We start from the raw sequence: 14,135 nt of genomic DNA on the forward strand, positions 1-14,135 counted from the left end.
ATACATATATATATGTCTATATTTATATCTATATATATATATATAGATATATATATATATTTATTTATTTATACATATATATATTTATACATACATATATATATGTCTATATTTATATCTATATATAGATATATATATAGATATATATATATATTTATACATATATATATATTTATATATATATATACATATATAATATTAAAGGTATATTTAGATGTTGGTTAACTTTACCAGCCTCCACTTTATGTATAAATAATAAATGCCATTAAGTGACAAAACTTTGCAAAGTGACAATTTATTACCTCTGTTAGATTGTCGAATGCTTTTACAGAGTCGAGGATGTCTTCTCTGTTTAAGACAAAAGCATTACTTTAACTGGACCAAAATCTTTAGCTACTTGTTTGATTTAAATTAAAATACTTATTTAAATTATCTTACATATTAAGAATATGTTGTGTAAATTACTTTTTGCCAGAGTCTGTAATTTTTGTATTTCTACTTCATTAGTTATTTTCCAATTTTTTTTAACGTTTTCTTCAACAAACAAACAAACATCTCTTATTAATCCTGAACAATGTAAAAGACATTAATAGTAAAGAACCTAAAAATGATATATGCATATAACATTTGTGTCATTCGTAGGTTGCATCCACAGAAGAAGTCATTCGACGTCCAGTTGTTTGAGGTTTCTACTGGCTGTGCATTGAACCCACTGGTGGTGCTTTACATGGAAAACAGGTGAAAAACAAAAGTATATTTTACCAAATCCAACAAAAAACCTTTTGGAGTTCGATCAGGTTGGTCTCCAAAATGATCCAAATGTGTTTTGTTTTTTTCAATGACTGCATTTACGAACACTGACCTTGTCCGCTGTGCTGTGTGTACAGTGAAGGGCTATAAACATATCATATAAATAAAGTGGAGTTACGTGGTTTTCTGTTGCTCGCTGGAACAAGACGCAGAAGCAGCAGCTCCACCTCAGCTGTCACGTTTGCGTGTCACAGTGCAGACGAACAGTCCTGATTGATGTGAACAATAAGCTGCACTTCATGTTCAGACATAAACTCGACCTTCCTGACCTTAAAGATGCTGTAAAGCAAATTCCATGATTTGCTTCTCAGTACATTATATACGTGTGAAATGAGTCGCTGAAAGATTCTGCAAAGCTTTTAAACTTTGTCGCACTGAAATGTGGAGTTAAACCGTTGAACAGTTTCTCACCCGTCTTCAGCTCAGGGTTTTTTTAGGCGGAGCTAAAACCTAACCTATCTACGTCACAACAACCTCACAACAACCTATCTATCTACGTCACAACAACCTATCTACCTCACAACAACCTATCTATCTACGTCACAACAACCTATCTATCTACGTCACAACAACCTATCTACGTCACAACAACCTTACGTCACAACAACCTATCTCCGTCAGATCACAGCCGGTTTATATAACCTTCTGCATGGCTCCTCCTCTCACACGGTGAAACTATAAAAGCCTGGAGCTCATTTGCATAAGAGGTCATCCCACTGGACTTCAGTTCAACTCCTGGTAGTCAGATAGTTATTGTACATCAGCCGGCTGCTACAGGATGTCTCCCTCCACCCGCAAGGGAATCTTTCCTGGAAGCAAGAACCTCCAAAGCAGCCCTGCAGCGCTGTTTAAATGTCCTACTGATGAAGGAAAAAGAGGTGGATTGATTTCATGAAGCGCTAAAAGGAGACTTTAGGATTAACACCAACAGCCGCGTCTGCAGGGACCATTTCACGGCGGATTGTTTCATCTTCCACCGGAGACGGACGGAGTTCACGGACGCACCGCTTCTCCTGCAGCGGGCAGGCGAGTTTCACCCTCACGGCCGTTCATCTTCCGGTCGCACCGGCACCGTCCACCGCCAGCCGTGTCCGCCGGCAGTCTCGTCCACCGCCGCCAGCAGTCCACCACTCAGCATAAGTTCTGTGCTTGTTATAATTATACCAGATAACTTTTCCACAGTAACTCTGCTATATTTAATCCGCGGTGCAAACCGCTAACGTGATTTTATTCGGTGTAGAATAACTTTATTTTCATGAAATGGGAACTAACGTGCTGATTTGCTTCTATTGAGCTCGTAGCAGAGTTCAGAGGAAAACGCTCCGATAACCGCGGATTGTTTTATGCGTCTCAATAATTATCCGATAAGAACTATAATATATGCAACTCTGTATTTTACATGTCGGGGTGATGGTAAACATGGACCAGAGGAGATCTAGTCCTCCCGATTCATAAGGGTTGTTGTTGTTGTACTCCGGTGTGCGACCCTCTCGGTTACATGTACCGGTACCGGTACCGGTCCGGATAAACGAGCCCGACTACATGTGCAGGAGGCTGCAGAGAGCAGGTGGAGGAGGAGGTGGAGGTGGAGGAGAAAGACTGTCGGCTCGACCTGAGCAGGTTCAAAGTTTGAATTGATGTGATGTAATGAATTAACATGTGATATAATGAATTGATGATATAATTAATTAACATATGATATAATGAATTGATGTGATATAATTAATTAACATATGATATAATGAATTGATGTGATATAATTAATTAACATATGATATAATGAATTGATGTGATGTAATGAACTGACGTGATGTAATGCAGCGTTGTTCATGTTGCAGTCGTTACAGAACTAAATCAACTCCTCCGCTCTTATTATCTCCACTATTGTAATGCAGGTGCGTTAGAAGTAGTTGGAGACTCACTGTCTGCTGTCTCTGGTGTCCAGTTTTACTCCTGTGTTACAGATCAGGGGGGACAAGCTTCATTTATATGCATCTGTATGTTTCACTCATTGGACAAATCAATTCTGATTTTATTCTGTTTTCCCAAAGCAGGCTGCTCCGTCCACCAGAGAGACAGAGGACCAGTGGGACATCACGCATAAAGTCACTGAGAGGTTGGATGTCAGACGGACCGCTTAGTGGGGAAAAGGACTGTCCGACAGAACACTGAACACCTTCCAGCGAGGGGGCGGAGCTTCAGCTCCTTCAGGACACGCCCCCTCAGTCTCAGACCAGAGAAGACTGATGATTTTCTCACGATTTCAAAGCCTAATTTAACAAACTTGTCGGTGTTTTTTTTTTTTCATTTAAATTTGGGTGGGTAGTTAACAACACATACTTCTGTGGTGTGATGAACTTAAAACTCATTTTCATTTCTACTTTACGGCATCTTTAACGACCCCACAGATGACACAACTCTGATGAGGGGAGGACTCATGCAGCGGGTTTTATATTCAGTCGGCCAGGCAGCTCCGTGGAGGAATTTCTCCTCTTTAAACACCCCTGAACTGACAACTGATGAGAAATAGTTTAACGGTAGAACTCCCAACAACAACATTTAACTTTCACGTTGTTTTATCACAACCCGTCATCCACTTGTGTGTAATTGTAAAAACCATTTTAGTTGTGTAGAGATGTTACGAAAGGATTTATAGGATGAGACGTTGACACCATTTATTTGGAAAGACTTATTTGGACTCAAACTAAACCTCGTCTCTGTTGAGAGTCTACAGGCACTCTGTTCCCTAAAGGTCAGACCTGTCAGAGTCCACACGAGTTCGACTAACGCGAAACACTGCGCACACACAACAGAATAAAGAAAATCCAGCTTCTGTTGAGGAGAGCAGCTGACAAACGCAGCTGACTTTAACTTTCTCAGTTGTGCTTCGATGCCGTCTTTTCTTTTGGACTTTAGACAAGTTAAAATGCAACACATCTTCTGTTTTATATATTCACACACATTGAAGCTATCAAGAGGAATTTATATTTTTATTATTTTTAAATGTTTCATTTTTCAATACTTTGAAATCACTCCTGGCGGTTTGCGAACAGCATGTCGATATGCGGTAAAATAAAACAACGTATTTCCTCTGTTGTTGCGTAGTTTTTGTTTCTCGTTACTTAACTGCACTTTTCAGTGGATGAATAAAATGTTTTCTGCTCTGCTCTCTCTCCAACCTTTTGAGATCTAGTCTGATGAACAGAAAGTGTCTTGTGAGCTACTCGTAACACGTATTCACATGGCTGAGCTCCACCCAAACCAGCTGAATCAGCTTCTTTTCTGTGGAAAAAAATAACAAACTGATACTCAACACACACATTTTGTATCACAACAGTTCAAATTAAGCTTTTTTTTCTTCATGTATTTCTTCATTATATTATTATTATATTGTATTTCCTGCGTCTCCGGGGTTACCGAAGTTGACAGCAGCGAGGAAATACTGACTGATTGGCGTAATAATCACTTTGTGTCACAAAGGGGCGGGGCGGGGCGTCTGGATGTGATTGGATAAAAAAAAAAGTAAACAGGTTTACCAGGTGACTGTCGCTGCGTTCAAATGGAGCGAATGTGTGTGCGCCGTAGTGCTCGGTGGTTATCTCGTAAAAACACTGTTGCTAGGCAACTGCAACATGGACGGCAAAAAAAAAGCCACACAGGCTAACAGGAAGAAGGTCAAAGTGTTCCTCAGACGCAGGCTATTATCTAAGTTCTAAAGATGAACTCCACATGATTAAAACTACAATATATTAGTTTAGCTGTGTGGTTCATTAAAAATGTTTTTAATAGTTTCTCCCAGCTACGCAGCTCCGTGGCACAGAGGACGTCGCAGGTCTGGACGCACACGGCTGTTCTCGAGCGGACCGGCATCACCTTTTAAAGCAAGAAATACTTCGATGAATTCAGGAAAAGTCTGGAGCAGTTCTGTGTGCTTCGGCTGAGTACTGATGAAACTGTTGAGACAGCCGCTCACAGTCGACACTTCACAGACCGACCACCGGTCTGACTGGAAGGACGCCGTGATCCCGCTATGGAAGTCAGAAGTTTCTACGACTCTCGTGAAATTCCTTGAAAAAAAAAAGTTGGATGGTCTGAAAGATTTATGGTTGTCAGACTGAGAAGTTGACATTTTACAGTCGGCGGTGGTTTGACCCGCTCTCTGCCCGGAGGACTCCCGGCTCGGTCTGTTCAGCAGCCGGCACACACCGTCAAGCCGGAGCGGTGCAGTCCTGCAGATCGGCGGCTTGACCTTTACAGGCACACCGAACCTGAGCCGGGCCTCCGCCGGGCCTCCTCCGGGCCTCCTCCCCTCCTCCGGGCCTCCTCCGGGCCGCCGAGTCCCGTGATTCATCTTAACTCCTGATCGCTCGGCTGCGTGTGGGGATCGACACGACTGAAATGGCGATGCTGTTCTGTCGCAAGATACAATGACGGTACACCAGATCTGTACTGCAAGACGCCGAAACCGTCAGTGATCAGTGGAAAGACGATAAACTTCCTCTGGTCCGTGAAACTAATGACCCCTCAGCAGCTGAGGGCGGCGGGATGTTTGCAGTGTATGTTGTAATGACACAATGTCCCTGGTTTTGTTGTAAAAATGTAAATTTGCTGCACGGTTGCAATTTTGGGAGTCAATCGCTTCCTGGTATATGATCGTTTATTCAGCTATTACTTAATCCGTTTGTTATTTCATCTGTACATCTATTGTACATCAGTTGTTCAGTTGAGTGTGGAAAGTAAAGTCTCAGTTTTTGGACTCGTTTGAGAGCTTCATCCTGGTATTTGGAGCATGTTTCCATACTTGTAGATGTGAGTGCACTTATACCCTCAAAATAGTGACCGTTAGTATGTAAAAACGCTGTTTGGGCCACAGCATGGAACTGATGGAGGAACTTTCCATGCGATGACAAATTAGTTATAAACAACTTGATTGTAGAAACAGAGACAGGATGTCTCTGTGAGCTTTCTGGGTTTTTTTTTTTCACATTTGATTTTGAGGGGATGTTAATTTAATAAAGTCTCTCTGGTCCTCTCAGTCCTAAAGCTTGGAACAAGTTACCCTCTGAACCTTAAAGGTAAACTATAAAATGTTAAAAAAAAAAAAAAAAAAAAGTGCTTGTCAACCATGTTGTTGTTTGTGTTTGGACGGTTGTGATGCTGCAGCCGAGGATTTTTCTGCACAGTGTTTAAGAACCAAAATTATGCAGAGCTGCACTCGATGTCTTCCCCTATGTCAGTCATACTCACGGATTATGACTGCTCTACACAATGTACATCAGTCACTGCAGCTGACTGTGTGGAGCCTGCTTCCTGTGAGATAGACTTGGGTTTGTGAACTGGTAGTCAGCCAAGCACGGGATGCCCGAACTGACGGCTGACCAACGGCGACTTATAGCAGTGGATCAGGGAGGAACACGCACACAGGAGCCGGTCGAGCAGGAACTGCTGAGGGCTGAATCACTTATAATGTACTTATTTTTCATTTGCATATAGAGAATGCGGCTCCAACCACAAAGACCTGGCAGAAGAGGTCTATTTTGGAGCAGGAAGTGACCATATTTGGACGAGCTGGGGGAGGAGCCAGCGGTGGATCTGACCAATCTGATTGGAAACCTGACGATACTACGTCCCGCCCACCGATAGCTGTAACCTGACTGCACCACAGGCCTGTCAATCAAACAGACACGCCCCCAAAAACAGGTCTTTTTGAATTTTCTAATGAATGAGGGATTATTTTCAGATGGACCTCCAGAAAACTAATAAGAAGGAGTGACTTTAGCTAACAATACCGAGATAACTGATGGACACATTTTATTGACTTTGGATTTGATGAGAGAAGTTGAATGGGAGTCTATGGAGTCAGAGGCTTTTTGGAGCCGACCTCTAGTGGCACTCGCTGGTATTGCAGCTGAAGACACTTCTGTATCGGAACCATTTTTCAGACCTGGAAGCTACGAACTCTTTTATATCCAGTCTATAGTGCATTAAATATCATACATTTTTTTATACCTAATTATCGACAGTTGAAGGCAAGGCAGTTATATTGATGAAGCCCACTACATCACCAGAAAAATGTGCGTTGCATTTTAAACGTACAGCACATGTAATACAGACGAGGTATTGGTAACATAAGCAATGAAAACGAGAGAAAAAACATGAACATTAAAACCAAGAACACAGTGACAATCAACACATATAAAGCACAAACTACAGTGAGCTTTGTGTGGTTATTTAAAGCCTGAACGATGTCTACATTCAGCATGTGATACATGACAATGTAGATGAAGCCAGCAATAACTCATCTTTTTAGTTTCATAATCTGCACTCTGCTTCAAACTGCTCTGTTGTCAGTGTAAATGTGCTACTTGGCACATTAATATTATTGTTTTCACGCTGATAGATTTTCACAATGTTTAAAGCACAGTTCAGTTCTTTTAAATGGAGCAACAATACTTATGTCTGTGTCCTCTGTAACACACAGTATGGCACTTTAACGTTGTCTCATACAGACGTGGGCAGGCCGGAGCTGCACTGATTTATTACATCATACTGATACTGGAGTCTGCAGAGGTGTAATACTCAGCTCCACCACATGATGGGGTGACATGCCCGAACAAACACCTGCTTTAAATCTACTGTGTGTGTGTGTGTGTGTGTGTGTGTGTGTGTGTGTGTGTGTGTGTGTGTGTGTGTGTGTGTGTGTGTGTGTGTGTGTGTGTGTGTGTGTGCTGTAACAGTTCTAAAAGAATAAATGGTTACCGTTTACTATTTTTCACGGATTTCTGAATAACTCTTTTTAAATACCTCTTTGTATTTTCAGACAATATGGTTAACCACCTTTCTCAGAGCAGTGCACGTTGGTTTGATTGGCAGACGAGGCGAGATGCTGCAAATTGAACCAATCATAAACAAGTCTTTAAAAAAAAAACACTCCTCTTGGGTGAAAAGGTGCAAAGCAGCAGAATAAATATTATATTCAACATATAAGCTTTTTACCAAAAAAGAACATATTCACATGAAACTCCTTTGTAATCACCAACATTTTGATTAGTACATGCAATTCATTTACATATTTGTTCCTAGTAACTATAACTGATTACAAGTATATGCATTTAAGTACATGCAGCTAGTTAGTCCCCAACACTGGTAGATGATATGTTGAGTTATGCAATAATAGTTACCTGCTGTTCAGCTCGTTCTGGGAGGTAAATATAAGACTGGAGACTTGTCCCTTCTTTCTCTTCTGGGTCGATGTTCAAAGAGGAGATTCTGAGGGTTTTATGGAGCGGCTTTTTAAATAACATCTCCATCCTTTCTGGTGGAGATTTGTTCCATCTGTATTTCCTTTGTATCGGATGCCCTACACATGAATCACACAACACTCAAAACGTCACATGTACATGTCTTACCACACGTGTGTGCACAAATTAGGTTTATTCCCAACTCGTATTTTTGTTAACACCCGCCGAGCTGAACATGAGGGGTGTAAATGGGGCCCGTCAAAAAAGAGAAAAGGTCCTTTCGCATCTGAAGGGAATGACAACAGACGTAGTATTTCTGTAGGAAAGGCATTTGTTTGATACCTCCAGCCTCAGTGTTACTATGGCGGGGGAAAAAAACATTGACACGATACTATTGGATAGCTATTAAACCCTGCTGCCTCTTCTGTGTTCAACAGTCAGTTCATCCATTGAGTCCAAGTGAACATTTGTGCTAAATAAAAAATAAATGCTCTAACAGGCTTCCTGACAATGGGACATCTGGAGTTTTTTTTATCCCAAAAAAATAACCACAAACCTAAACCAGGGCTTCCCAGTAGACTTCCAGTCATCCACATTATTGTTCTGCCCTGCTGACAATCTGCATGTTTTAAGTGGCAAAGTTTTTCATTGTGGATGACTGTTTAACCACTCTGGGTCTTAACATGGAGACGGCAGTGTTGGTGTTTCAGGTCATCCGCGAGTCAAGGAGAACATTTCTTCCAAATTAGGAGAAATTGCCTCCCTGCGTTCCTGAAAATACTGAACCTAATCTCACGAGGTTTTACAAAACAGGGAATATCTTCTGAGGTTTGCACGTGTTTAAAAACTCTGTTTGACATTTCACCCCTGTTTACAAGGAAAACTTCCCCCCCAAAAATCCTTTAAGTGAGAATGTATTGGATGATTTCCTACAGGAAGGACTGTTTACATGTCTCAAATTGGGAGAGATACAACGAAGTAATATGAAATGAAATAAAATTCAATGAAACAAGAAAATTTAAAGAAAATCCACGCATGCTGTGGTTTTGCACCTTTCATGCTAAAGTGCAGCTCAGCCTCCGACAGCAGCCCAATAACGATGCCTCTTTTAGTCAGACAAAACAAGAGAGAAAAAAAACACTCTGGGATCTATTCGTTGTGAGAATATAATTACAGAAGATTTTCCGAGGCTTGCAGATTCTCCGACTGTAGCAAGAACACACACACAAAAAAGACAAACTACCTACTTCGAGAGGGGAAAGAAAACCCCCAGAAATTCTGCTGACACTAACGTCCTGACGTTCAGACAAATCATCGAAACATGACCGCCGGTCGTCCACGTCTGTGAGACGGTAACGCTTGCAGGTGAATCCGGCCTTTCGGAGGATGGCAGCGGGAGCTTCGAGTTTAAAGGAGCTCCTTCTGCTGCAGCGTTTGATTGATCCACTCTGCGGGAACGTTTCCCGGGAAAGCATGCCGATGGGGTGCCGAACCAACCTGCAACAAACCGAAAGTATTCCTGACGAATCCATACGGGTTGAGAAAAAAACAAGAGTGCACGTCTTCTCATTACTGCAAGATGACGGAGAACACTGACGTTCTCGTGTTGCTGCTTCAGACGTGTGCGAACACACTCTTTGACCTTATCAGATCAGGTATTTTCTCAGCGCTGTTTACTCTGCAGCAGCGATGTGGCACAATAATCTAAGGCCCTGAACATGTTGTCAAAAATATGTAAGCAGCCAGAAGAGTAGAACACGCTCCATGTAGTTCAGTCTTTGAGGCAGCTGGTGGTTGTTTGTTTTTTTTCATTTTACAGCTCATTTTTAGACATTAAGGCAGAAAAACACAACTTAAAAATAATGTGAGAATGAACAGGATGCTCTGCAGTCACTGCTAATACATTGGAAAGGGAAGAGTGTCGCCTCAGTGGACCTTTTGAATACTTCCCCCAAATAACTAAATCATTATAATGTTTATACAAATCATTATTTGTTCTCCATAGATTATTTTGTTCATACTTACTTAAATTAGTATTTATCCTCCATAGTTTTTTTTTTAATTTTTATTTTTTTTACTTAAATCATCATTTGTCCTCCACAGTTAATTTATTTTTTACTTAATTCATCATTTGTCCACCATAGTTTATTTAATTTTACTTTCGTCTTCCACACATTTGGCCATCGTGTTGGACAGTGAGCGCGCGAGGTAAAATAAAGTCCTCCAACCACGAGGTGTCGCTGACAGTTGCTCTGTTCGCCTTGTCCGTTGCGAAAACAACCTTCTCTCTCGCCGTCCCCAGTTTGAAGGAACTTTATTGATAGCGGTCTTATCCAACATGGGGGGACGGGTGGCGCGTATGTTCCGAAACTTTAACCTGGAGAACCGGGCGCACCGAGAGATCTCGAAGGAGAAGCCGAAAGCGGCGCCACGTCACGCGGCCCCCCTGCCGCCGGCGGCCGGCAGCTCCCCCGGTGAGTGTGTGGACGCTCCGCTGACCTGAGCAACTGTTCATCCGCGGGGGTCACGGCAGGGCAGGCTTGAGTTCAGCTCTCCACGGCAACCCCGGGACCGGTACCGGTTCCTCAGCTGACCCGCCCGTGTTGTGTGTGTGTTTCAGAAGCGGACCCGGTGAACCAGAGGAACGCCCCGCTGCTGGCCCTCCTCAGGTCCGTGTACGTGGAGTCCACAGACCCGGCGGCAGCTCCGGCAGAGGTCAGCGTGGTGGATGGATGGATGGATGGATAGATGGGCTTTAAAATAAGGCTTTTTAATCATCAGTGTCTGTCTGTCTGTGTCTGTCTGTCCGTCCGTCCAGCTGCAAGCAGAGAGGTATTCGGAGACAGGAGACATCAGTGGAGTGATATAACGTAGGACATGTGGTCCGCGGCCCGGTCCGACACCACTGACAGGCGCTGACACCTTTTAACAAGAAAATAAGAATCTTTTATTTCTTTGAAATTCATCATTCACATCGGTGATTTCTTACTTTACGTAAATGGTGGGAGATTTAAAAAAAAAAAAAAAAAAAATGGGGCCCCTCTCCCACACACACACACACACACACACACACACACACTCTCACTCACACACGTCGTCCTACCTCTCATCAGCTGACTCAGCTCACATCACTTCAAGTGGAATCACCATGTTTCTGTTTATGCCGCAATTATGATGAAAGAAAATTCAGATTTATATTTTTCAAATTTGAACGCTGATAATCGTCATCAATAATCCGACGCCACTTTATATGCAGCTTTAACATGTTGGGTTGAGCTGAGCTGTGGTGATTCATCACCGCCCCCTGCTGGTGAAACACTGGTACGTCAACCCGTCTTGGTCCAGAAGTTTGACCGCTGGATATCAGAGCTTTTGATATTTCTAAACTGGATGGTGCATTTTAACGTGCGAGCAGAGCCACGTGGTGTTCTGGACGTTCAGAGTCGGAGGAACATCTTCCGGCTCCTGCTGAGAACGACATCAGCGAGAGCTGCGACGGTACAAAAATCTGTTTCATTAATATGAAATTTAATGCAGCCAGACACTCGACGTCTAATCCGATCATCCGGTCCGCAGGCTCGCAGCACGCTGACGGGAAATCAAAATAATCATCGGTGAAGCTTTTTTTTTTTTTTTTTTTTTTCACCTTTTGGCACAGCTGACGCACAGCCGGAAGCAGGACACACGGTCTCCGTGGAGACGAGTCAGTGTTTCCACCGCGGGGACGGCTCGTACGGTGTCAGATTCACCCGGTTCAGATGAAGCTTGACCCCGGAGGTTCCCAGTTGGTATCTGAGGTTGCGGGAACTTCTGAGGCTTCGAACAAATCGCTGGTTGAGCTGCGATTTTCAGCAACGTCGTCAAAACAGTTGATACACGTTCGTCTTCTGTTGCTCCATTCCCTCTCGACAGGCGTCGAAGGCGGTGACGGCGGACGAAGCGGCGGCGGCGCGGCGGCCGCTCAGGTTCAGCCTCCCGGGGAACTTCCCCGGCCTGGCGGAGCTCACCGACGTCCCGAAGGGGAAGCTGACCATCGCCGAGGCTCTGAAGGCGCTCGGCAGCCACCAGCACCGGCCGAACACCTGGACGCCCGACAGGATCGCGCAGGAGTACTCTCTGGAGCCCAGAGACGCCAAAGCTCTGCTGGACTTCTTCATCCCCTTCAAGGTGGAGATCATACCGCCCAAGACCGGAACCGCCAAACGGATCAAGGCCTCGTAGGTGGCGGAGCCCGGTGGCACCAGTTATTTATGTACTTCAGTGTGTTGCAATGGAAGAATGACCCGAGTGAGCTGATTTAGTCTCTCCAGCGTGGACGCAGTAGGAGGTTTTTTTTTGATATGTAGATGGAATTATGGGATATATAATGTATTGAAAATAACAGTGCAGACATTGGTGCTTGTTGCTGTAAATCTTTTGGGTGATTCCTCCAGAAAAAAATAGAACTAAGCGACATACACACTCACGTTTGTGGGTTCAGATGTCCAAAGAAACGGTGGTTTAGTTCCACGGCCTCGCGTCTGCGTGTTGGGTCGAAGCAGGAGCCCGGACGTTCATACAGACAGGAAGTGGACGGACAGACAGGAAGTGGACGGACGCCGCCGCGTTCCCGTCCGGCGCTCACGCGATCTTGAACGTGAGGCGACGTCGGGTGCTTCGCCGCTGCGTCGTATCGTGCCCCTAAAATCAACATTTCGCCGTTACAAGTGCAACCGATATGATATTCTAATGCTTTGGAAAGTGCAATTTGCCGGTACTCCAGTGAAGTACTGACAGCAGCTGTGAAACATATTTAGGTTCACGTGAAACCTTTTTTTTTTTTTTTTTTCTTTCCTGCGTGTATTGAAAATCTGGTCCAAAGGGTCGGTGGCGGGACGTCGATATATTACAAGGAGGAAAACAGTGAGTACATTTATAAATGAGAAGGATCCTGTAGCACCGGTTCGCTGCAACTACGCACACTTTTCCAAAATAAAATATGTTGTTGTGAATCTTGTTGTCTGGTGTGGCCTTTAATAATAATTTCATAATAAAGAGCCTCATGTGTGTTTCAAGTAATCAGTGTTATTACAATAATATCCACAGCCCCACCAGCATTACTGAGTAAATTACGTTGTGAAATCACAGCTTTCTTTTGCAGTAACTGCTTCCATTTGTCTTTTTTTTTTTTTTTTTTTTTTTTTTTTTTTACCACCCACTGCCCGCATCTGCACGTGCCCAAAACAGCGCTTCCTCCAAACCAAGCCACGCCCCGTGTACATTTTCTGTCGTTTCTATTGGGAGGACGCTTGAAATGGGCGTGACCTCCTCTTTCCAACGCCGCTGGCTGCCGGAGGTGTCAGTCATCACCGAGGAGAAAGCTGCCTCGTGTTAGACAGCGAGAGCGCCGATACCGCCGGAAGTGGTTTCGTAATTCCTTCAGAACAAGGTAGATGTTTTATATAAGTAAGCAAACAAACAAAAATAGAATAATACCAATCTGTTTGCTGAATTTAATTATTTAATAGAAAACATTTTTTTTATCTGTATCCAGGCAATAAAAAGATAATCTCAAAAAACAAGTTGGTGTTTGCGCGACGTTTCGTATTAATACTTCAGATCAAAATTCCATCATTTTATGGAAAACATTTGGTATTTAAATTGACATGTAAAACCTCAACTCAATACATACTTAAAGCATCGTGACAACAAAAGTCATCATTACACTGCAGCAACCACTAAAGTTAACTTCCAGAGTGTCTGCAGAACACGACCGGATGTAGTCGAACATCCTGGTACTTTTGGCATCCTACGTTTAACATACTACGTCTTGGGACATACTAAATGTGGCAGTATGGATACTGGAATGCAGGGTAAGTATAATCTCATTTCATATGTTAGTTGCAGCTTTTTGCAGCAAGTTTATTAAGGTTTCTTTGATTTAAGTGCGATTTAAATCGCCACTGATTTTTCTTACTGAGGTGATGAAAATTGTTTAATTCGTCTCAATAAATGAAGGAAAACTGACAATCTGTAGTTTCCTATAATTAGTCAGGCAAGTTATCCGAACATTGTTCAGTCCCTTCCTGGTGACCTCGTGCAAAG

General features: G+C 43.1%; 1 protein-coding gene and 1 long non-coding RNA gene across 2 annotated transcripts; both read left to right on the plus strand.

Moving 5' to 3' along the window:
- Positions 1–1,527: 1,527 nt before the first annotated feature.
- On the plus strand, positions 1,528–3,902 carry LOC138205622 (uncharacterized). The gene is made up of 2 exons (XR_011178889.1): positions 1,528–1,950; positions 2,865–3,902. It is a non-coding gene; the product is annotated as an uncharacterized lncRNA (long non-coding RNA).
- Positions 3,903–10,356: 6,454 nt separating this feature from the next.
- ndufaf4 (NADH:ubiquinone oxidoreductase complex assembly factor 4) lies at positions 10,357–13,124 on the plus strand. Its single transcript, XM_069161711.1, has 3 exons — positions 10,357–10,525; positions 10,672–10,766; positions 11,964–13,124. Exons 1-3 carry the CDS (start codon positions 10,390–10,392, stop codon positions 12,270–12,272), a joined length of 540 nt encoding a protein of 179 aa, XP_069017812.1. The 5' UTR covers positions 10,357–10,389; the 3' UTR covers positions 12,273–13,124.
- Positions 13,125–14,135: the final 1,011 nt, after the last annotated feature.

Source organism: Embiotoca jacksoni, unplaced genomic scaffold (genome assembly GCF_022577435.1).
Source record: "Embiotoca jacksoni isolate LCO1_2020_lvr unplaced genomic scaffold, fEmbJac1.0.p SCAF_29, whole genome shotgun sequence".
Lineage (NCBI taxonomy): Eukaryota > Metazoa > Chordata > Actinopteri > Embiotocidae > Embiotoca > Embiotoca jacksoni.